Source organism: Hippichthys cyanospilos, chromosome 13 (genome assembly GCF_059441005.1).
Source record: "Hippichthys cyanospilos isolate Australia breed blue-spotted pipefish chromosome 13, RoL_Hcya_1.0, whole genome shotgun sequence".
In the NCBI taxonomy this organism is placed as follows: Eukaryota; Metazoa; Chordata; class Actinopteri; order Syngnathiformes; family Syngnathidae; genus Hippichthys; species Hippichthys cyanospilos.
In genome coordinates this window covers 3,251,692-3,277,417 of record NC_142381.1, presented here as the reverse complement: position 1 = coordinate 3,277,417, position 25,726 = coordinate 3,251,692, and the positions used below count along the sequence as shown (strand labels likewise).

Genomic DNA, 25,726 nt, shown 5'->3' with positions numbered 1-25,726 from the left:
CAAAATTTTAACATACGATAAAATCAACTAATAAAAAAAAATACTGAACAATAAAAAAAACTAATGTGTGTAAATAAGTAATTTACATGCAAAGAAACAATATTTTAACATACAATAAAATCAACCAATAAAAATAAATACTGATTTGCTCATAAAGAATTTTTAAAAGAAAGGAAATACTAGCTTTGAAGAATTACGTCACGTCCTCACTTGTTTACCTTGGTCGACGCTGGTGTCGTGATGTCACAACGGCGCGACGCAGAAGAGTCTGGTCCCACAGTAAAGATGGCGGACGCGTCGGGGACCGAGCTGTCAGACGAGAAAGAAAAAGAAGCGGACACCGAACGCCAAAGCAAGCAACAGACGCGTCCGTGGCACGGTGCAAATAAGTTGGGAAAAGTCGTCATTTCTCCATCGCTGCCCGAAACGTTGGGCTTTTACGACATTAGCGCTGACATCAGGCGCGAGCGAAGAGACCCATCGGCAGGTAAACGTCGCACTCGACCCCCCTTTTTTTTTGACAACTGTGACATTTTAACATTTCATCGGTTTTTTTTCCCTATCCGTTTAGCGTGTTAAATGTGCAAAGCGTAAACGTAAAGAACTGTCAAAGTGGACGCGTAATCCACAATTATATTCAAATCAACTGAATTAATTATGAATAACAACACTCAAAGGTAGTCTTTGAACGCATCGTGGCACCAAAAATGGACTAACTGTCGTAATAATTTCGACCGTACACGTCACGTACTTCCGGGTGGCAAAAAAATGGAGCGTCCTCGATGTCAACAATAATTTAAAAAAACAAACGAATAACCTTAGATGTCTTTTGATCAATGCAGAGCAATTGAGAAAACAGGATAGATGCCTTGAAAGACGATTAATTGACTATTGGCATTTCAACAGGTCATTTTTTTCAAATATTTAGCTCATGTAGATGATGTGCCGTGGCGCAAATGTTTGGAAAATCCATTGAGGCTGTAGCCAGTTAATTTGTTTTTATTCCGAGTGTTTATTTTTTTCTCAGCAAATAAATTGATGCTATCTTGAAGCCCTTATTAACTTTGTCTTTCAAATATTATTCTTATCTGTCATACAATGAGTGCAGAATGAGAAAATTGAAGCAAATTTGTGTTGCATGACATTTTTAAAACATGCTTGTGTTGTACACAAAAAAGCGAAAGAAGTAAAGCTAATATTTGTTGACATACAAATTTCAACGATAAATTAGCTTAACACTCTGCATATTTTTTGCATATTCCTCTCCGAAAATCTCTGGGAAAAACTGGAAGATTTTTTATCCTTTTTTTTTTCTTTAAAAAACACTTTGCATATTTTTTGCATATTCCTCTCCGAAAATCTCTGGGAAAAATTGGAAGATTTTTTTTTCTCCATTTTTATTATAAAATTTAACAAATGTCTGTCAAACAAAAGTTCTGTGTATTTCATATCCTAATTGTTGGGAACGTTTACTGTTATTGTGAGGCCGCTCTATGTGTGTGAATAGCCCCTGTTAGCACAAAAGCAAACATGACAATGGAGCTCGTGTTTGTTCCAGATTCATCACTGACCCGCTTCATCTGCACGGAGCTGACTCGAGGCTATTTTCTGGAGCACAATGAGGCCAAGTTCACTGAACGTCGGGAAAGGGTGTACACATGCATGCGTATCCCTAAGGAGTTGGAGAAGGTAACCCCCCCCCCCCCCCCCCCCCCCCTACACACACACACACACACACACACACACACAAACAAGTAAAAACACTTGAACACCAAATTTAACTACTCATGCAGTTAATCATTTTCATCTTATTTTTCCCAATTTCCGCCATTATTTACCTACATAAAATTTAGGGAACAATTACACCATTACAAGTACCCAACTCGCGACTAGTCATCAATATGATAGCAAATATCGATACCACCAATATTTGTTGTTAATATTTGTAATTCTATCCGCCAAACATGAAGAAATTATCAGTCACGAAAAGAGGGATAATGTTAATATCCTAAAGGATAGCAGAACTTTCAGTGCTCTAGAATTGTAACCGTTAGCAGTAACACCGTTAGCTAGTATTAATCGTTCAAATAGTAAGTTTTAGCAATAAAAAAAAGCTATATTTTCTTCATCTTAGTTTCTGGTGTTGTAAGAGTATTTGCAATAAATAGTTAAATACATGGGACTTGAAAACTACTGTTGTAATGCTTTTGTAGCTTTCGAGATATCCCTTTTTTTTTTCTCTTATGAGGTGTATTATCAAAACTGGATCCATCTGCTCCTGGTCCGACTCTTTTGTCCAAAATTCGAAGCCTTTGTGGCCCTAGAGTCAAAAATCTCGCCCACCCCTCAATTAAACATTTTCTACATTCAGCTTGCTATATTACTCCATGATGTTTTTACATAGTGTTTTGAATATGGTTCAAAATCCTCATACTTTCATCTGCCACCAGGTGGCAGTCTTGAGACTAGCTCAGACTTCCTCGCTATTCCCTGTAGGATTGCGGGGAGGCCGGACAGGAATGTGTGTAAACAAAGTAGAGCTGTGTACATTCACTGTGTCAAACAGTTTGACCCACACGTGAATATACACGTCTTTCTAAAAAAAAATATTGACTATTTGTGTCATGAAAAGTCATACAGACTCCACCAATAAGAACCCTTCCACCCGCATCCGCCTTTTCTTTAGCTCAGCTCCTCCTCAGTTTGAACACCACCATGTTGTTTTACTTTGAAGAGACTTTAGCCCCACAGCGTGAAAATGATGAGAAATGACTTTGTTAGCATTGGCTCACGTCGAGGTACGTCCTTGACGCCGTTGCTCCAGTTGTACCTCGCTTGTCAACGTTTTGGGACCGTTGTGTTTTTGTTGCAGTTGATGATCTTTGGTTTCTTCCTGTGCGTGGACGCCTTCCTGTACGTGTTCACGCTGCTACCCCTCAGAGTGCTGCTGGCCGTGCTCCGCCTACTCACCCTGCCCTGCTGTGGCTTCAGGTCTGACCCACGCACGCACGCATGCATACATACACGCTTTCATACGGTATTCGTGGTAAAACTAACATGGCTGGAACTATTGCTCGTCTTCATGGTTTTCTAGGAAGCCCATTGGTGTTTACACTAATATGCTACAAAAGCTACAAAACATTGTGTGTGTGTGTGTGTGTGTGTGTGTATGATATATATATATATATATATATATATATATATATATATATATATATATATATATATATATATATATATATATATATATATATATATATACAAAATTCAAATATAAAACAATATTCTAAGATTCATATATAAAAAAATAAAAATATTACAAAATACTACATTTAAAAAAGAAAAAAACTTTTAACAAAAATGAGTACATGAGTAAAAAATGAGGTTTAATAAAACGAGTGTTAAAATGGTTACTTTTTTTTATTTTATATATTAGTTTGTATGTTAAAAAACACTTAAAAAATCTTTAAAAAAAAAAAAAACAGGAGGTTTGAAAAATGAGCCATCCTTGTTCTTTTCATTAAACGTGAAAACGGTGGCCATGGATGGATGTAAACGTTTTCAAAATGTTATCAGCAAATGTCCTAGCAACTACTACATGTTTATGCCCGTTGCCACCCCCCCACCCCTCCCCTTCTCTTAATGTAGAGCACGCACATGCCCCTACTGCAGAAGAAGCAGGTATGCTCCCTCCACTTTTAATCATATTCATTCTCCAGCCCCAAGCAACCACCCCCTCATCTCCGTCGTGTCCTTTACATGTTCACCTGCTCCTCATTGGTTAGTTCCACATCAGCGTGGATATTTGCTTTCAACGGAGTCTGCATGTTTCATCCTCCATCTTGTTTCCTCAAAAATTAAACAGAAACTTGCCTGTGTGTATGTTTGGAGTAAGATGCATTTTCTAAGGCACTGAGGAGCAATGGGTGTAGTACCTGGCTACGACCGTTGAGAGGCGCTGTTGTCTCAGTCATACTTATCTTTTTTTTTTATGATTTTTTTTGTGAGGAGCAGTAGATATGATGGGAGTTGGGTGTCAGGCAGTGCTACCGATGTGAGACGGGAGCGGTCAAAGCTACTTAAGTTTTGTCACGGCTGACATACTTGACTCCTTTGGATACACTCTTTTGTTTAATATGAATATGTCAGTGTCGTAATAAATTTTTTTCATAGGGGGTATTTCAGAAATGCCGGCAACAAAAGGCGCCTTTGACTTTTATAAGGTTAGCTTTCGCATTCCGTCATGAATCTCTTGTCAAATGCTACTTTAGAAAGTTGCATTTTGGATCCATAAATCATGGAAATGTAAGCATCCATGTTCACACTTGGCTTGCTAAATGTAATGAATTTTCACATTGGTTTTCTTTTGCATGTTTAGTAAAATGTCTTTTGATGTCTAGCATGCACGACTTGATGGACTAGTGCAGTGGTTCTCAACCCCTAACCAGAGCAAAGCATTCTTGCATGAAAAAAAGAGATTCAAAACCAAATAACTTTTATTTCCGAGTCATCTAATAAAAAAATGACTGTACATCCGCGTAAAATTTCACAAAGTCACTTTAACTCAATTTAGCCATAAGTTGCTTCATATTCCAATTAATTAGCTCTTAATTTGAAAAGAGAATGAAACCGTTCCTTAAATCGCCCGCACACCCCGAAGTGCTTTCGCTGTCCCCCCATTTGAGAACCGCTGCACTAGTGGAATCCACAAACGTGACGTGAGCGGCGTGGCTGTGTGTGTGCGCAGCGGGTCGAGGCTGCTGCAGCCGGCGCAGGTGTGCGACATGCTAAAAGGCCTCATCCTGTTGCTGTGCTTCTCCATGATGCACTACGTGGACTACGCCATGATGTACCACCTGATCCGAGGGCAGTCCGTCATCAAGCTCTACCTCATCTACAACATGTTGGAGGTACTCCTGAGCAATTTGAAATAAAACACAAGGAGAAAGATACAGGAAGCAAAATGTATAATAATTACATATTATAATAAAAATATATTAAATATATATAAATATAAAAGAAACATAAAATGCATAAAATATGAATATATAAATATTTTAAATATATAAATAATATACAATGAAATGTAAATGTATAAAAAATGTTAAATACTATTAAATTATACAAATGAATAATGAGCAATTTTGTTTCGGTAATAACTGCATTATTTGCATAATAAGGTGGCAGATCGTCTCTTCTCCTCCTTCGGCCAAGACATCCTTGACGCGCTCTACTGGACGGCCACGGAGCCCAAAGAGCGCAAGAGGGACAGCATTGGAGTCATCCCTCACTTCCTCATGGCCGTCTTTTATGTTTGTATCCTTCCACAGCATTTTTTTTGCTTTATTGTAGTTTAGGCTCAGAGATCTTCGTCCGTTTTCCTGAGCTTCGCATTCCCAGTCCTCCACGCCATCCTCATCATGGTCCAAGCCTCCACGCTAAATGTCGCCTTTAACTCGCACAACAAGTCCCTGCTAACCATCATGATGTCCAGCAACGTAAGTGCGCACACACACACACATAAATCGTAGGGCGAGAGAAAAGAAAACCGTCTTTTTTTTTTTGTCAAATGAATCCAAATGCAGCAAATGGAATGTAACTGCTTCTCATTTCACAGTTTGTGGAGATCAAAGGCAGCGTTTTCAAGAAATTTGAGAAGAACAACTTGTTCCAAATGTCCAACAGCGGTAAGATATGCCTCCGCATCTTATCAAGCCAGCAGATATCGTTTTAAAATGCAATCCAAAATGTTCGCTTTGATAACATTCATCCGAGCTTGCGCGAGAGAAAGTCAAATGTACCCAAGAAAAAAATCTGACATTAATCTCAGAATTCTCACTTTAGTCAGGATTCTGATTTCAATGTAAAAATTCTGACTTCTCAGAATTCTCATTTTATTCTCAGTTTTCACTTTAGGGTCAGGATTCTGACTTTAAATTTAGAATTTCGACTTCTCATAATTCTGTATTTACTCTCAATTCTACTTTGGTCAGAATTCTGTCTTAAGACTCAAGTCAAAATTCACAAAATTCTAACATTTTGACTAAAGTAAAAATTCTGACTCCACCGAATTCTCATTTTAGTCAAAATTCTGACTTCAAAGTAAAAATTCACCCTTTATTCTCAGAATGTTCACTTTAGTCAGAATTTTGACTTATTTGACTCCGGAGAACATAAGACATCAAAATAAACTTAGAATAAAGTCAGAATTCTGACAATATTCTCAAAATTATTTGTCTGTCGGTGAGTCTAACTTTAAGTCGGAATTCTGACTTTATTCTCTGAATAAAGCCGAAATTCTAACTAAAGTCGTAATTATGAGAATAATCAGAATTCTCACACGTCAGTTTGACTGTCAAAATTCTGACTTTATTCTCAGAATCCTCACTTTAAAGATTCTGACTTTGTAGTAAAAGTTGCGACCTAATTGTCAAATTTCTCACTTTTTTTGCAGAATTCTCACTTTATTGTCAGTTTGAAGGTCAAGAATCTCTGACTTTATAGTAAAAATTGTGACCTTAATTGTCAGATTTCTCGCACTTGTCAGAATTCTCACTCTTCTCAGAATTCTCACTTTTGTCACAACTCGAACGTCATTCTCTGAGTTCTAAGAAATCTCTAAGTCAGAATTACTTTATTCGGACACCTGAGAATAAAGTCAGAAAATCCTCCGGAGCTCGATGTCAGAATTCTGACTTTTCAGACGCAATCCTCAATTATAGTCAGAATCATGTTATCTTATATGTTATGTTATCAGGTCATCTCCTCTTGGGATCTTTTCCCAACCCACTATGCGCTTTGAGCGTAAAGTATTATCTCAGCCATGAAAGCTGTGCGTGCTGAAGACAGCGGCAGCCGTTTGTTTTCTTGACAAGCGTGATGTGACAGTTGATTAGAGTTTGGCAACGCTTGCCGCGGTGGTTTCACATGTCGTTCGTCTTCTCCCGGCAGATATCAAGGAGCGCTTCACCAGCTACGTTCTCATGCTCATCGTGTGTCTGAGGAATATGGAGCAGTTCTCGTGGAACTTGGGTGATTATCTTGAAAACGTTAATATTTAGTTGGCTCTGTGTTACGCAAGGTTTCTCCGCGATGGTTTTAAAAATAGAAGTGCGTGATTTTATTTATGATGGCGAAAACGGCCACGACCGGGGTCTACAATCGGGACCATCGAGCTTTGCCGTGAGCGGTTTTGTCCCCCCGGGGGCGTGGTTTTGTACGCCGGCGGCATGACGGCAGGATTGACAGCTGCGTGACAGGCGTCATCTCCTCCAGACGCTCCTGAAGGCCAACGCGCGGGCGCTGGTTGACAGACGCAGCCTGTCAGAAGCGCTGCAACACCGACATGCTCGTTCCGGACGCTTTTCCGTCAGTCACGCTCGCTTTACTCAATGCTTGCTCGTGATAAGCCGCTGTAACAAGCTTTTCTCCCAGCTTTGAAACACTTTGGGTGTTGTTAGTTATTTTTATATAATGAATGCCGATGTTCAGCTGTGAAAATGGGCACAAAGCCTATTATTACAATTGGAGTACTCCAGTTCTGTTAACATTACTCATTCAATCCCAAAGACATAGTTTGACATTTGTCAAGAGGCCAGACATTCATTGTTGGATAAATTGATTAAAACAATAATGATTATGATATTTTGGGCTTTATTAAGGTGTGTGCGGATGTTTGTGCTTGTTTCCTGCCGCAGAGCACCTATGGGTGTTGTTCCCTGACGTCTTCATGGTCCTTACTTCCGAAGTGGCCGTCGACGCTGTCAAACACGCCTTCATCACCAAGTTCAACGACATCACAGCAGATGTAAGCCTTGATTTTTTAAAAAAAAAATTTTAATAAGTCTCCCTCTTATGAGATCCTCCTTTTGCTCTTGCAGGTTTACAGCGAATACCGAGCCAGCTTGGCCTTTGATCTCGTCAGCAGTCGGCAGAAGAACGTAAGCAACAGCTTCTTTTGATTATGCCCTCACTCTGTTGACATTAAGTGTTTTCTTTTAGGCTTATACGGACTACAGTGATTCAGTGGCCCGCCGGATGGGCTTCATCCCGCTGCCTCTGGCTGTGCTGGTAAGACGCCACACCCTCATAATGCAGTTGATCTACAAATACATGATGTCAACACCGTTTATTTTGTGTTTAAACAGCTTATCCGGGTGGTCATGAGTTCAGTGAAGGTGCGAGGAGCTCTGTCATACACTTGTTTGCTCCTCTTTTATCTCGGGTAAGACTCAGTTCCTGTCACTGTAAGTTTTTTATCCAATCCAGTAAATAATGGGAAGAAGGTGGTGTGTTTGTGAGCAGTTGATATTTTTTGCATTAAGGTGCTTGCAAAAGTTATTTATTTGAAAAATATGATAAAAAGTTGTATGTGAGTCAAAGCTCTGATAAAATCTTTAATTTTTCCACACAGAAACCCTGCAAAATTACCACCACGCCCACAAATATTCCACTAAAAGCCTAGTTCTTAAACACAAAAATTCTGGAAAAACTGCTGCATCACTCACAAAAAGATTCTGTCAAATTAGAACCTCATTCATACAGAAATTCAGCAAAATTACCACCGACCAAGTTCATCTTTCCCTGTAAAATTACTTCTCAAAAAGATTTTACAAAATGTATGAAACTATTTACAATTGAATGCACTAAACAAATTAGTACATAAATAAAAAGTACACATGGACACAAGGAATTACTGCCTTTTTAACACAAAGATCCTGTAAAAAGACCACCACTTACATGCTAAATTCATGCAATATATGTTCATTTAGATTACGCAAAATTACCACCCCTTTTGTATAAATACCGTGCAATATCACTCAGCCTCATATATTTCTTGCAAAAATGCTCCTTTTTAACACAAAGATCCTGTCAAAAGACGTGCTAAGATCCTGCAAAATTACCATTTATTTTCACTTAAGATTACACAAAATTTCCATTCCTTTTATACTAATAACTGCAAAATTACCGGCCCTCAAATATGTCCTGCAAAAGTACTCTCTTAACGCAAATATCGATGAAAATAACCAGCGACACATTTTCTATTTACGTTCATTTCCATTCAAAACATGCCTGTCGCACGTCATCGAACCGACTAAAATATTCCCACACGAAACACACGCACTTCACCGTTACATAAGCATCAACATCGCATCCCCGCGTTCTCCCCACACACTCCTTCGTTCGCCGTATCCCATCGGGCCGGCGCCATTGAAGAGTTTTCCCCTCGGGGCCAACGCTACCATGTTGTCATCTCGGCTGGCATCTCGGCGGTTTAAAAATAGCCCACGCCGGAGCGCTCTGCCGTGCCCCGGCAACATTTCAGCCGCGCTGACATGCGCTCGCTCTTAACACCTCATCGCATGCAGCAGCGGGCGGGCGAGGGCTCCGCAGACCTAATTTTGTCCGCCAGTCATCAGTGACGCCCCGTTTAGTCCTGATGATGGCACACTTGGACCGCAGATGCATCACAATGGACTAGTAGTAGTTTTACACACCGCTGAACATGTGCTCAACAAATAGCCTTCAGCTCCAAACTCATAGCTGCAAAAAACGGAACAAACATCGTCCTATTAGATTTAGAATTGTCATTATTATTCATTGAGGGAAAAGTACCCTCGCAGAATAATAACTCCAACATGTTAATTAAATGTTGTGTTACATTTTCAGCAAGGAGTCGAATTCACAAAGTACCGTCTAGAGATGCAACAATTGTCAACTAATCGATTATGGAATTAGTCAGTAAATCATTTTGATAACTGATTAATTGTTTAGAGGCCTAAAATCGCCCAAGTGCTCCGAATTTCAGCTTCCGGGCAGAAAATTCTCTGATTTATTTTGTCCTCTATGAAAGCTGGCTGATTAGAATTATGTTGAATAGGAATAAGACATGTGCCAATGTCTACTTTTACTTTAGAAAACATCAGCAGAAATGTTGATTTTCTGACATAAACCACATTATAAAAAAAAAATATTCGTTCATTTTCTGCATTCTCAGTTTAAAAAAAATATAATAAATATGTTTTGGAAATTAAAACACGTATTTTAATTATTATTATTCAAACAAGTAATTGACACATTAATCGATTATTAAAACAGCCCATACCTTTAGCAGCTTTCACACAGAGACCATGCAAATTATTTTTTTTTTCCCACTCTAGGAGCATGTAAAATAGTTCCTTCTTTCATATAAATAATTCATGAATTAATTTCTTTAGTTTGTCCCGGAAAGGCAGTTGAGAGTAGTTTACAATAACAGGGGGGTGGAGGTGGGTAGGTTATTAATAATCATAAAAAAATATCTTTTACAAAAATCTCGTCGCTTAAACATAGACATCCTGTGGAATAACTTTCACACAGATACCTTGCAAATTCTCATTCACTGTGACCCTCCATTTTTTTTTCTACAACTACTCTACTTCCTGTGAAATTTCCCCCGTCCTTCCTCTTTCACGCAGAGACCCTGTAAAATGACCTCCTCTTTCTCCACAGACTGGTCGCACTGAAGGTGCTAAACAGCATCGTGCTGCTGGGCAAGTCGTGCGTGTACGTCAAGAGGGCCAACATGGAGGGCAAATTATTCGAGAAGCCCCAAGCCGCGGCTTCGTCCTCCTCGGCCAAGACGCCCAACAACAAAGGCGACCACGCGCCGCCCACGACACCTTCAGGTAATGCAGCCCAACAGACGCATCCTCACGTTTGGACGTCTTTCACACAGAGTGCTTTGCAAAATGACAGCTTCTGTCACAAAGACTTACACAAAAAAAAAAAAAAAACACAATAAGTCTTTCACAGAGATCCTGTAATATTATTGCCACATTCAGTTGAGGTCTCATACGCCATCATCATACAGCATTCCTGCAAAATGGCAACCTGTTTACTGACTTTCTGAATAATTATTGCCTTTTTCACAGAGATTTTGAGTTTACCAGCAGTTTCACACAGAGACTACAAGATACCTGTAAATACAGCATAATTTCGCAAAGATTCTCTAAAATGTGAAGCTTTCACACAGAGCTGCTGAGAAATTACCTTTTCTTTCACACAGAAACGCTGTGATATCACACCCAATGTTCAGACTTAGAAAGTGATTGAATCTTTGGGTTTTTTTTGTCTTTTTTTTTTATATATATATAAAATCAGAAGCTCTGATATAATATCTTGACACAGAGATAATTGAAAATGTGATGTTCACACAGAGCTACTTAGAAATGCTCTACCTTTTCATACAGAAATCGCAAAAAGTAAATAAATAATCATATGAGACATTTTGCAGCTGAAAATGGCTGTTTAGGTATATTATCCCTTTAATTACTTTAATTTTTTTCACGGGGTTCAGTAAAATTGCCGTTTTCGGCACAGATTTTGCAAACAATTACACGGAGACTCAGCAAAGGACTCGGAAATGAACCGCCGCTTCGACACAGATGCTTCAAAATGGCCGCCTCTTTTCACACAGAGACCAGAATCAATTTCATCTATTTCACGTTTATTTCTTATGGCTTCCCTGACTATAAAATGGCGTTCATCTGGAAACGGCGCAGTTTCTCACGGGCCGCTTCCAAACGTCATCAGACCGAACGACGACAGTGGCGCGTTCGCCTAGTGGCGGCGGCGCCTCCTTGTCGTTGGCAGCCAAATCCGCTCGGCTCACACCTTCAGGCGCGGTCCCGCCCGCCCATGTTTCTCAACGGGAGCTTTGAGGCGACAAAAGATCCCGATGGCGTGTCACTTCCTGTCAGCTTTATCTGCCTTCACACAAAACGCCGCGTCTTTCAGCTGGGATTTGAACCGGCGACGTCAGCTAACAAGCTCACCTCTCTTTCAACCTTGCGCAAGTGCCTTTTTTTTTTTTTTTTTTTTTTTTTTTTTTTCAAAAATCATCTGGATTTACATAGCACAACGACATGCCATCTGTTTCTGGGTTTTCGCCTACAGGGCGAATGAGGGCAACGTGCAGTTTGAAATCAACCGGTTGCTCGTGAATCGAAATGCAAACATCCGCTCTCGCAGCATAAAAAGCTCCACCAAGGCCAAAGGTCTGCAAGCTGAGGCTCTAGGGCCACATGTGGTTCTTTCATCATCCCGCTGTGGCTCGCGGTGACTTGGGAGGAAATTATGTTCATTTAATTACAGTCGTTTTTTTATTGTTTTGTTTTATATTATATTTTATATATTTATATTTTATGTAATGGTAAATATGGAGATTACAGAGCTCTTGCAACATTTTCCTTTACAGATAACGTTCAGTTCAATTTTCCAAGAACGTTTTGACCTTTTAGTGTGTTTGAGGCCGCTTGGATTTGAAAGCGGCGCCAAACTTTCCTCATAATTTATATTTCTTACACTGCTGTAGTTTTGCAAATCTATATTTATTCAGTTTGACAGTTTAGCATTATTGTTTATTTTGTTGACTGCAAGTGATTTTTTTCCCATGTACAAAACATCTCTTTCACACAGAGAAGCAACACATTTTCTTTCGCACAGAGACCACAGTTAGCCACTGGTCTTGTTCTTCTTCACAGGTGATGCCAAGCCAAACCCGAAGCCACTCTTCGTCCCACCTTCCTCCTCCTCGCCCTCTTCTGCTTCGGTGACCGCTCAGCCATCACCCCGGTGGGACTTTCCCCCGCCTCCCGTCGACCCCTTGTCCTCGGCGATGGCACCTACTCCTCCTCCCGAACCCCAGCAGACAGCTCTCTCGCCCCCCAAAGAGGAGCAGGAGCACGGGACCGAGGGGAGACCCAAAGCTCCCAAAAAGGACCTGCTGGAGATAGACCGCTTCACCATCTGCGGCAACCGCATCGACTGAAGAAAAGACACCCGTTGAGTAAGTGCTTGGACACGCCTTATTCTCGTTTTCTGTCGTCCAGACGTTTCATGACGAGAGGATTGAGCGGGCTGATTATCAGTATTTTGGGGGAGCCCGATCTGAAATTAGGTACGGAAGCCACCTGAGTTGGGCAGGGGACTTTCACGCCACGAGAGACTCCAAAGAATTCCCATCCTGAATGTGGCCAAGCTCCACAAATGGAGTTTCTGCTTCCTCCAGACCGCCGCGGCAAGTCACGCTTGTGCTTTTGGTTTGATGATTTACATTAATTACGTGTTGTTGTTTGTGTTTTTTTTTTTTTTTTGCCTGAAATTCAAAGATGAGCTCACTTTCCCGCAAGCAGCTCCCATGTGGTCACTTTCACACGGAGATCATGCCAAAAAAAACGCCTTTCACCCAGAGAATCTACTGCTGCATTACAGAGAGACTACAAAATTCTTTGCCTGTCCCTTGGCTGCTGTATATTTACAGCTTATTTAACACAGAAACCCTGCATAATTTGTTGGCCTTTTTAACAGTCACTCTGCAATATTACCACTACTTTCTTCCTGAGAGCCTGCAAAATCACTTCCTTTTTTCATAGATACTGCAAGATTAAGGCTCATCTTGCACAGAAAACTCTTGAAATTAATTTCATACAGAAACCCTGCACAATTATTGCCTTGTTAAAATAATTATCTTCTAGCCTTTAAAATCACATCATTTTCCTCCCAGATACTGCAAAATTATGGCCACTTACTTCATTAGATTTTGAAATACTACCATCGGTCTTGAACAGAAAACGCTGGAAATGTATTTCAGTCACATAATTACGTTCTTTTTCATTCAAATAGCCACATTTACGTACAAATGCACGCCACGTTTGACAGCCAATTGTTTTCCCTTTCACATAGATCTTCCACCATTGTAAAAATTGGCAGGTTTTCCATACAAAGACCCTGCTTAATATTGCCTTTTTAACACAATAACATGCACTATTTTCAGCCTTTAAAATCACTCTTTTTCTCGCAGATACAAAAACAGGAACCTTTGAAATTAAATTTATTCAGAAACCCTGCACAATTCTGCCTCGTTCACACAAATAGCCACAAAATTAACACCATTTTTAAATACAGTCAAGGCTTTTTTTTCTTTCCTTTTACACAGATCTTGCAGTGTTGCTGCTACTTTCACACAGACACCTTGTAAAATTAGGGCCACTTCCACAATAAAGACCCTTCATAATGATTGCCTTTTTAACTCTGTAACCCTGCAAAATTTCCTCTATTTTCATCCTGAAAGCCTTCAAAATCGCAGCCTTTTTCTCGCAAATAGGTCAAAATTATGGCCAGTTAAATCCATTGGTTTTGGAATATTACCGTCTGTCTTGACCAGAGGGAATCCTTGAAATTTATTTCATACAGAGACCCTCCCAAATTACTGCCTTGTTCAGCTAATTAGCCAGCACAAACACTGTAAAATTAGGGTCACTTACACCTATTGAATTTGCAAAACTAAGACTTTGAAATTATTTTCACACAGAGACCTTGTATAATTACCGCCTCTTTCATACTTCTGAAATTAGGGCCATCGTCATAAAGGAACACTGCAAAGTCGGAGCCTTATTCATTAAAATCAAGTAATGTGCATCTCTTTCTCACAGAAATCCTGCAAAATTACCTCTCACAAGAGATCCCACAAAATTCTTGCCTCATGCCTACAGAGACCAGCCCATTTCACACAGAACCGATTTCAAGTTACCATTTCGTTCACATTGAGATGCTGAAAAGTTGCCACTTTTTTTTTTTTTGAGACTTCTCAAAAGTATGCCCCTTTTGCCCAGAGATCCTGCAAAACTCTAATTTTGGTCACACCCAAATGGAGATGATCCAATATTATCTTCTCCATCAGTTTTCAACACAGAGCCCTCACAATTACTGCCTTTTTCACACAGAACCCCTCAAAAATGCTTTTGCACAGATTCTGCAAATTCACCATATTTTTCACCCACGCTTCCAACTTTTGTATAATACTTCATAACAAATGGCCGACCATCTATGCGTGTTTTTTCCATTGAGATGTCCTGCCTGCTGTCCCAATACTTTTGAAGGGTTAGCACAGATCGTCTTGTAGCCTTTGTTAGCCTTCGGCCTCATGTTTACATTATTATCATTATTATCAGGAGACTTTTCACAGTGAAATTCTTTTGATCTGGAATCGTCTACAGATGGACTTTGCAATGAAATCCAATTTTTTGTTCCCTGCAGAAATATGAATGATCTTTTGTTTTTATTTTATTTGATACAAGATGTGACATGGCAGGTGTGATTTATTTATAATTTTATTTAAAGTACTTTCCTGCCGTGTCATGGTAGGGGGGGGAATATGCGAGAGAAAATTTCTATATGGTTTACTGCCTTTGTAATAATAATGTAATAAAATATTTTTGGGGACTTGCCACTTGTGATGTTATATTAAAAGACAAAAACGTTATCAAGGCTGTTCCTGTCATGTGTTTGTGTTAAATGTTGTTTTTCCTTCTATTAATTTTACTTTGAGTTTATTTTCTATTGTTTTGAGAACATTTGGGGGTGTTTTTTTTTAATCTCAAACAGGCCAGAGAGCGAGGTGAGTAATTTCTGATTATAAATATCATAAATTTATGTTTGACTTGTTTTTGCCTCCCAAGTGTAGTTCACGCATTTTAATGACTATCAAGAATTCACCCCGGGAAAATGGTGAGTCCACTTTCAAGTGTGTTTGACTTTTGCGTGAAAATGACTTTTCACACAGACACCGCAAAATTTGCAAACAAACCAAGCAAAACCACTTCATGTCAAACCAATGTCATACTAATGTACCCTTTCACGCGGAGAGCTTGCTAAAATATCACCTTTAAAATGCAGGAACTGCTGAATTATTGACTTTTACACAGAGACAACAAAATTATATTATTTGTCGAGATCCAGTGAAAATACCGCCTATTTCACACACACATCTGCCAAATTTACTCTCGGACAAAGATTCTGGTAAATTGTGTTTCAATATAAAAATATTGCTAAATTGACTCACGGAGATAAGTTGTAAAATGATCCGAGACGTGACAAAAACACTGCAGGTTTCACACAGGTAATGTGCACATGAACTGCCTCCTGCAAAATAACTTCCTGTTTCATACAGAGAAACTACAAAAGCCATGCCCACTTTCTCACAGGTAACCCACAAAACTACAGCCGCTTTTACCGAGACCCTTTCACACAGATTTAGTTATGCATTTCTGCAGTGATGGTGTCCAATTGATTCACACAGAGACCTTGCAAAATTACCGCCACTTACACAGATGCCTGTAAAGTTATCTCCTCATTCACACAGAAACCCTGTAGAACGGCCACTTTTTCACGCAGAGATTCTACAAATATTCTACCACGGAAACCGTGTGAAATTATCGCACGTTGTATTGGCGTTAGCTCGACGCTAGCGCCGTCCTTGCTTCTTTCTTTTCAATGAGTGGCAGTAAGCTGAGATTTACCCCCCAGACGACCTCACCTGTCCCAGGGGCCAACTTGTGCGTGGAGCTGGACGCTAACACGTATTAGAGGGCCGATAAGCTCCTTACGAGAGGACGCTAACGGCCCAGACGCACTTAGCTTAGACCTCTATTAAAAACATCCAAACGGTTCTTTCAAACAATTCGCTTGTCTTATTTGTGCTAATAACCTGCTTTCTGGTTCTTTTCCCATGTTCCTCTCTGTCAAGAGCGTATTTCTCTTTCAGCCCAGGGGGGAAGGAAGGTATAGACATCCGATACCTGCTGATGAGACACAATGACATCATTGTCCTCTCCCCGGAGGTCAGGGGCTTCCCGGAGACCAGGTCCGTCCAGTCAAATGCACACATTTTGGCCTTTTTTGTGTGTGTGTGTGTGTGTGTGATCTTCTAACACTTGGTGAAAAACGTTACATGGTAGAGGTGATTTTTTTTAAATATATTTAATATTTATTTATATTTCAAAATATTAATTGTAAGAGAAAAATAATTTAGTAATGACTTAACTGCTAAACATGGTTACTTTGGTGTGATGTCTCTTCAATTTACCTACTCGCGCAAATTCTGTAAAATCCTGGCAATGACGGTAAATGATTTCACCTGTTACGATTGCTCAGGTAAGGACCAATCATAGCACAGCTTGTGGACGTCACATGAACAAAAGGTGAACCCGGATTGGTCACTCATTGAGTCTTGAGCGCAAGTGATGTCATTTCAGTGTGTGGCTGTTTTTGAATGATTTAATTTTATACGAAAAAATAATTTATCTGATCAAATTGATGACGGACAAAATGTCATTATTTTTTCCTACTCAAAATTGCTTTAAAAAAAAAAGTATCGGAGTATCGCTTCATGTGTAAATCCTGATGTCGTTCTCATTATTGTCGGCAGAGGACGCCTTTACTCCTGTCTGCGCGCTCCCGCACGGATGCTCCTAGGCGGAGAGCGCGCCCGCGCAACCCACTTACAGCGAGTGCTTGCCTGCGACTCGTCGCGGAGCGAAGACTGCTCAGAGAGGATCTCCCGGCTTGGGGGCGCACACCGCAGCTGGGGGGAGGAACAGCGATGCCCGATCGCCGGTAGCCGGCGCTTCCTATCCCCATCTCGACCCGTTCACCTGAAGATCCACGCTGCCTTGGATCGGAACCGCCATGGCAAAGAGCGGCACGCTGGTCCTTCTCTGCATGCTGCTGGGTTCCGGGGAGCTCCAGGAACCGGAGCCGCGCAGGGTGTCACCCCCGCCGGCTAAGTTGGACTTCGGCTACGTGCCCGCCGGAGTGTACGAGACGGTGGCCCACTACGAACCGGGACCAATCGGTATTCTCTTCCACCTGGTGCACGCGTTCCTGCGCGCGGTGCAGCCCAACGACTTTCCGCAAGGTAAGCAAAGCCCACCCACATACTTTTTTCGTCAAACATTATTTTTCATTACCTGCTTTATTTTGAGAGTGAGCTTGAGGACAATTGGCTAAAAAAAAAAAAATGGTACACAAAGGACTTGGGTTCGATTCCTTGAGCAAAGAACTGCCCTTGAGCGTATTGACGTACGTGAGCAACCTGAGGCACGGGGGCCAAATATGGCCCACAAAAGCGTCAGTTTGCCCATTTTTACCTTCACATTAAAAAAATGGTAAACTCAACAAATAAAACCTCGGATGTATAACCCATCATTGCAGCATTTGTGACAACATTTTGTATTGCAGGTTTACATCACTATTTGTCATGCTAATTTTCTTATGTCGGATCAGTCAAAAAAAACATCTTTTGCGGTTTACCTCGTTATTTTGCGGAATATTTTTCCTCCTCCCACAAAACAAACATCCATTCACAATTTTAGCTTAGCATCGACAGTAGTAGCTAAACCTGTGTAATTTATAAAATGGCGCAAAAATCTTCAGGCGTCAAGGCCAACAGAAAAACTAGCGCTTAGCTTCTGTTTTAGTTTAGTTTTAGCCATTCACAATGTTAGCTTAGTGTCGACAGCAGTTTAACCTCTGTAACTGAGAAATTAGCGCAAAAATTTCCAGGCATCACGGCGAACAGCTGAATTAACGCTTTTCCTCGATTTCGCCATTAGCTTAAACCTTTAGTAGCCATACCTGTGAAACTTACGAAATGGCGCAAAAATCTTCAGATAAATTAACGTTTTACCTCTGTTTACCATGTTTATTTTAGCATTAGCAGCTATTCAGGTGATCTTTAGCATTCGTTCATATTGTTAGCTTAGCATCAACATAATTTACTAAACCTGTGAAACTTAAATTGGCGCAAAATTCTTTTGGCATCAAGGCAAACTGTTGAATTAGCGCTGAGCTTCCATTTTAGCTTAGCATTAGCTGGTATCGACTCAATTGATCATTTTAGCTGTTTTCACCACCGACATTTGCGTTTCACCTCCTCCTTTGTAACTTGTTTTTTTTTTTGAGTGATGCTATTAGTTTGCGCTTAATGCAATTAAAGGCACACACTTTCCGCGTGTGTGTTTAATGGTGCTGAGAGTGTGTGTGTGTGTGTGTGTGTGTGTGTGTGTGTGTTTGTGTTTAATGGGGGTCTGGGGATGTACGAGCATGCCCTCCTCATGTAAGTCTACAGGACATTTTGCAGATTAACAGCTCGGTGAGTCACCTTGTTAACTGGCTAAATCCCATAATGCCTTGCACCATATGCTGTTTCAAGTCTCCGTTCCATGCAAGCGCTACTCTAACGTACACGCGTATTTGTGGCGTATCGTTTTCTGTTATCTGTCTGTATCGATAACTCAGTATTATATGCACGTATTAATATTTCATCGTCTCCTTATCTATGAGGTAAAAAGATCATTAATATTATTATGTAGGTTTTTTTTCTGCAGAAAATAGTATCGGCACATCAGTATTAGAAATCGATCGGTGTTGTATTACATAGAATCAAATTGTTACACCAGGATTTGTTATAATGTTGTGAGGAATTGTTATCTATCAGTGTACAGTATCGATATCGATACTAGGGATGTTCGATACTGCTATTTTCAGATTGATACCATTTTTTTTTGTGTCTCAAGTCAGAAGTCAAGATTTGACCTGTGTTTGAAGTATTCACCGATACCAAGTGGTGATACCACTATTATTTTTGATGGAGAAAGTTTCCTTTAAACAATAAATAACATAATTTTCAAGAAAACCCTATACAGTATTTTCCAATGCAGCATTTTTCTTGAAAATATTGCGAAATTAATGACAATTTACTAATTCTTCTAATTTACGAATACCGATACCTTGAAATATGACCAGGTATCTGCCCCATGGCAAATGTATCGGTAGTGTTGTCATTAGATTAAAAAAAAAAAGTGAGAATAATAAAGATGCTAAAAATACTCATTCTATCCCAAAGACATATTTTCACAACTGAAAATGAGACTTGTGTATCGATTAAGGAAGGGGAGTACCGATACCAAGTATTAGATATCAACATGTGCCGTCTTATTATTCCTTAGTTTATAGCCACGATAAACCTGCATTTATCTAATATCGTTAAGTATCGTTTTTGTGTGTGAACCACTTCCTGGTTTATGTTTTGAAAAAAATCCATATCCGCTAATGGGCGCGCGACGGCGGGAAACCACTCAACACTTTGCGGGCGCGCACAATGGGCGCGCTTGTGGTTTTGTTTTACAAATGACCACTCATGTCATGTACTAGTTGTTGTTGTTTGCCGCATAGTGCGGCCTCTGTTCCATTGTGAGCTCGTATGAGTGACTGAGGCCAAATATTCAGCCGTGCCTTCATCCGTCTCCACGTCGCCTCGGGCTCTCGTGTCCACCGTCATCACCGAGCGCATCGCTCATCCTCGTGAAACGCGGCTATCAACATGGATCCGTATAGTCCATCGCTAGGTGGAGATATCATTAGCGCGATATGCTGTATGATTGTAATACTTTACTAAATATTGTGTCCATTTTGTCTCAGCAAGACAGCAAAGTTAACTGAAGACAGGAGATATCGTTCAAAAAGCCAGGATGTCCTCTAACGGGGGCACTGGGATTTAATAGCGTAGCTCCAAGGATTCTATAGAGATACACCAAAAACATATGTCCACTAGCGTTGACACAAATGAATAGGCAAATGATCTATCACTGTTTGATACAATTTGACGGAAATGATAACACTATTGATCATTTTTTCATTTTTGTCCACTCTTGTGTCCATTTTGTCTTTGCAAGACAACAATGTTAATTGCATCCCATCCAAACACATGATACGTCATTAGAAAGGCCATGATGTCCTCTATTGAGGACTCTGGTGGACTCGGTAACGTATGTCCGATATGTCCATAGATATAGAGTGAAAACAAATGTCCTCTAGAGTGGACACAAATGAATTGACTAATGATATATAACTGTTTGCTAGAATATGACTGTAACGATACAGTATCGATTCACCAGCATCATTTATTGATGTCATGACATCCATTCTTCTATTTGTGTCCACTATTGTGTCCATTTAGTTTTCGCAAGACAGCAAAGTTAATTAACTCAACCCTAACACACGATACCTTATTTGAAAGGCCACGAAGTCCCTTATCGAGGACACAAGGACATAGTAGCGTAGCTCCAATGTTCCCAAAGCTATAGACCAAAAACACATGTCCACTAGAGTGGACAGAAATGAATATTCCATGACATCAAAATGAAATAATTTTTGACTGAAACAACACAGTATCAATACACCAACATCATTTATTAATATCCTGACGTATAATCTTTTATTTTTTCATTTGTGTCCACTGTTGTGTCCATTTTGTCTTCACAAGACAGCAAAGTGAATTACATAAAACAATAGCACATGATACCTCATTGGAACGGCCATGATGTCCTCTACTGAGGACACTAGGACTTAGTAGAAATCATCCAATGTTTTCAAAGATATAGACGAAAAACACATGTCCACTTGAGTGGACACAAATGAGTAGTAGCATTATTTATCGATATCAAGACGCATTTTCAGGTCACAGTATCATTATCCAAGTGTCCTATTTAATGTCCCCCCCTGCGGAGTCATGAGACAAAGTCCAAGTAGTTAGTAGTTGACTTGACTGTGATTCAACCTTAAAAGACACGCTCTAATTATTTCAAGTTGTCAACCAATAATTCATCAACAATTTTTTTTTCTCTTTCATACGGCGAACGATGTTCATTTAGCCCGAGAGGGGAAAAGCGAGCTTGATGTTTTCATTAAGGCATTCTGTTTGAATGGATGGCTGCCCTCAAGCCTGGAATGCACCGCGGTACGCGGTCTTGTTTGTATCTTCTTTTTTTTTTTTTTTTTTTCCCCCCACAAAGCATATAAATATTGCAAACGTTCAACTTTCATCTGTATGTCAAGCTTTCAAACCTGACTTACAAGTATGTTCATAATTTGTGTAAAAAATGTAAATTTTGCTTTCTCAAACACTCGCATATTTATGGCGAGGTGATCCGTCCCGATACTTTTGATTGCCCCCCCCCCAAATAGCAGAGCGACCTTTCGGACGAGCGAGCGTTGACATTTTCATCTGCCGTCTCTCAGACAAACTCCCACGGTGAGGCGCAATCAGTCAAAACAAGCGGCGTCGAAGCCAACTTTTTGCCGCTCTGATTACGGCTTCCTGCTGTGCTTTTTACTTTTGGAAGTTCATCCTCACGGTACCGAGAATGTACAACATTATTAGATATTGCTATCGATATCTTTCGGGATACGGTATCAAAGCCACAAATTGGTTTTGTGTATTGTCATAATCACTCAGGTTATAATTATCGATACCAAGTATCGGTATAGGGTCGATACCTAACCTTTTTTCAAGGTATTTCAAGCACAACTTTGATACATAATGATATTTTTTTTTTTTCAGGATACAGTATCAAGGCCAGAAATTGATATTGTGTATCGTCATAATCACTTAGGGTACAATATTGATAGGAAATATCAATATCAAGTATCGTATCGAGTCTATTAATTCACATTGTGTATTATCATCACTCAGGGTACAGTTTTGATATGGTATCAAGTAAATACCTGGCCTTTTACAGCCATGTAAAGTGCAACCATATTAGATAGTGATATCATTATTGGTTTGGTCAGGTGAGATTCTCAAACTGAGCCATGATTGGTTGTTATCAGAGCCTAGAGCGCTTGATATCATTTTCAATCAACCGCGAGGGGAAAAACTGTGTTTTCAGAGGTATTGATTGTGCATGAACAGTAATTACGCTGTCAACTTAATCATATACTAAATGATAACTTTTTATAGCTAAAATGGCTAAATAAGTTTAGTTTCCAAGTCAAAATTTCCGCCCGTAATTTATATGTCTGTTGATGTGAACCTTAAGGGACCAAAGGAGAAGGCATTCCTGCTTATTGTTTTTTGAAATTCACCGGCCGATTTAGCGGTTATCGGATGTTTATCTTTACGAAATTCGTGATTGTTTTCAATAATTTGTTTCGCTAAATCTTTGGTAAAAAGCAAAAACAACATGAAGAAATTTCATCTTGACGTCACAAACGGGACGGGACTCCTCAATTAAAGGACGCGTTCAAAACGGCGGAAAGATGGGACGATTCCTCCGGGGGTGCTGGCGAGTACGCGTCTCACCGGCGTCGTATTCGGGTCATCGGAGGAGAAGCCGAGAGGCCGATGCGAGCGCGCATAATAAGTCATGCGTTGCCCGTTTCCTTTGTTCCGCTCGGTTGGCGGACGCGGCGCGAGTGGACGATAAACGGCCTGACTCATCACTGCCGCCGCCAAAACCGCTTCCTCTTTGGACGCGCTAACCACGCGCACCCGAAAATTTGAGTTGACGCCGCAACTAGCAAAATAACTAAAATGCTAATATAACCATAATGCAAGAATGGTGTCAGAAGTGGGATTGCGAGGTGTGCCTTCATCTGTGCTTTGAAAAATGTTCACAAAAGTTAAGCCAAACTCAGAATTGATTGACTTTTCCAGTTTCCAACTGATAACTCAGCACTGTGGATCCCACTTCTGACACCATCTATCATGATAGTTAACTTTTTTTCCATGTGTATTTCATGGATGCTGGGTTCACTCAAGCTGTGTTTGAACTTTGAATTGAGATGTACACGTTTAGGAGTCCGGTGCTTTCATCTGGACACAACATCGATTAGATCGCCACTAATGATCCCGCTTCTGACACCGGTTGTTATGTGCGTGGGATAAATGATATCAGCATTTGAAACTATTGAGTTGAAATGCACATGTAATTTCAAAGCGCTAAATAGACAGCATCCAAAATGGTCACTCAACTTATCACCTTTTGACTCATAATCCCACTTCTGACACCATCTGTCATGGATGTTGACTAATTGCCACTTGAATTTGAACCTGCGTCTGTTGGGTTTAATGGTACTTGTTTGTTTGCCATGCTGCTAAAGAGCTAGGAGCTTCCAAACTAGGAACACCACAGATTACCCCTTGATCCCACTTCTGGCACCCTTTGTCATGGGTGATGGTTAAACGTAACCTACATTTGAACCTTGGTCATGAAGGTTAAAATATAGAGGTTAATTGGCCTCTAAGGAGCCAGGTGGTTCTAATTGGGCACACTCTGGATTACCTTGCTACTAGTGGTCCCACTTCTGACACCATGTCAAGTCATGAGGTTAACCCATCCTGCATTTGAACCTGGGTCTTTTGTGTTGAAATATAAAATTTAAAAGATAACTCGGTTGACAGCTTTCAACCAAGCAGTACATTGATGACGACACCTTTTGTGATCCCACTTCTGACACCAGGTGTCATGTTCCTTAGACTAACTAATCCTGCTTTTGAACCTGGGTCTATTGTGTTTAAATATACAGGTTGAATCAGAGCGAGGTAACCAGCCATTGATGACCTCCCACTAGTGATCCCGCTTCTGACACCGTTGGTCAACTTTCAAGCTCTTCAATGAGCGTTTGTTTGTTTGTCTGCTATCATGACGATGCACTGAGGCACACAACCGGTTCATTCAAAGTTGCATTAGTGTGTAATGTTACATCACAGTAAGCAATGACTCCCAGCTACTACTACGTGTCACATCCCAGACCCACTACATCGATTTTGTCCCGCTTGAGCTTAGCTGACGCCACGGCATCTCCACGGCGCTGCCCATCAATGTGATTCCCACTCGAGGGGAAGCCTGTCACGCTGCAAACATGCCACCATTTTTTTTTTCCTCCCCGCAGATGCTCATGCGGTCAGTCGAGCGCACTCGCAGCTGCGCACGTGAGTGCGTGATTTTTTATTTTATTGCACGGGAGGCATCTGGTGAACATGTCAAGCACACGCATGTGTAGGAAGGAAATAACTTGTGCTCCTAGCGTCAATAGATATTCTCTCTCCATAGTAACAGATTCTATGGTAACCTTGTGCGGAGGTGTTTATTATTTTACAGTGTGCTCATGAAGCCGAGAGGAAAATCGGAACACACCAGGGTGGCACATTGGTGATTCACGTTCATTTTTAGCCGAGGCCTTTGAATATATTAGTCATTTTTGGGCTCTCGTTGACAGATTTTTCTTTTTTATCATCAACGTTGATCAGAGATTTTCAATACCACTTTTTTTCAAACCGATACTCCTTCATACTCATACCAGGCTTTCTAGCTGGCCCTACCGTCGCCACCTTGTGATCTGATTGGCTATTACCACTGTCTTAATTTTTTGTGCCCGTTCACTCACGGTTCACTCGTAACCCACAACTGGAACACACGCAATCTTGAGGAAAAATAGATAATAAATGAAATGGACTTTTATTCTAATTAGATCATGGTGTCAGGTTATGTTCGGCCAGCAGAGAAGGCCTTGCTGACCACCACTCATATATATATATATATATATATATATATATATATATATATATATATATAGACGAATTATCATCTTATCTTCCTTGCCTTCAAGTCCGAACTTTTCTAAAGTGCCTTTTAGAAACTAAATATTTAAAGCATCATCAAACGTCCCAATTTTCACCGAGCGCCGTTTCTTTCCCGCGGTCCAATCCCGAGCGGATCTCGAACGAGAACGTCAAATTCCGAGATAACGTCCCCGGCGGCTTTTTGCTTTGTCGTGGCGTGGCTGAAGGAAGTTTAGCGACGTGCCGGCGTGTCCCGGCCTGGCTTACATCTTCCATATTTATTCCTCCCCTACTTTGTTTCGTAAGCCGGTTAGCACGGAGCTTAGCCATCGGGCTGATATTACAGTCTGGTGGCGTTCACAGCAACTTGATTAGTTTTTTCACTTTCCTTACGCATCCATTTATTCATGTCGCATTTCACTTCTCGCTTTTGCTTTTCTTCATCCGCCATCCGTAAAAAAAAAAAAAAAAAAGCCCGTTCGGCACATTTCTCGTCACGTC

General features: G+C 40.4%; 2 protein-coding genes across 16 annotated transcripts in view; both read left to right on the top strand.

Annotated features, from left to right (window-relative positions):
- Positions 1 to 280: 280 nt before the first annotated feature.
- On the top strand, positions 281 to 15,308 carry tapt1a (transmembrane anterior posterior transformation 1a). 2 transcript variants are annotated; one of them, XM_088432015.1, is made up of 15 exons: positions 281 to 487; positions 1,559 to 1,689; positions 2,873 to 2,991; positions 3,649 to 3,681; positions 4,748 to 4,910; positions 5,181 to 5,316; positions 5,401 to 5,498; positions 5,618 to 5,687; positions 6,952 to 7,032; positions 7,698 to 7,807; positions 7,881 to 7,940; positions 8,002 to 8,070; positions 8,148 to 8,224; positions 10,492 to 10,667; positions 12,525 to 15,308. In XM_088432015.1, exons 1-15 carry the CDS (start codon positions 286 to 288, stop codon positions 12,809 to 12,811), a joined length of 1,812 nt encoding a protein of 603 aa, XP_088288141.1. In that variant the 5' UTR covers positions 281 to 285; the 3' UTR covers positions 12,812 to 15,308. The 2 variants fall into 2 exon arrangements, with proteins under 2 accessions (XP_088288141.1, XP_088288142.1); XM_088432016.1 differs by lacking the exon at positions 3,649 to 3,681.
- A 2,034-nt stretch (positions 15,309 to 17,342) lies between these two features.
- The window catches only part of prom1a (prominin 1a), a 46,647-nt gene continuing 38,263 nt past the window's right edge, over positions 17,343 to 25,726 (top strand). For all 14 annotated transcript variants that reach the window (XM_088432064.1, XM_088432067.1, XM_088432065.1 and 11 more), the window contains exon 1: positions 17,343 to 17,737. In XM_088432064.1, the coding sequence (XP_088288190.1) occupies positions 17,509 to 17,737 (229 nt within the window). In that variant the 5' untranslated portion in view covers positions 17,343 to 17,508. The remainder of the gene's footprint in view (positions 17,738 to 25,726) is intronic.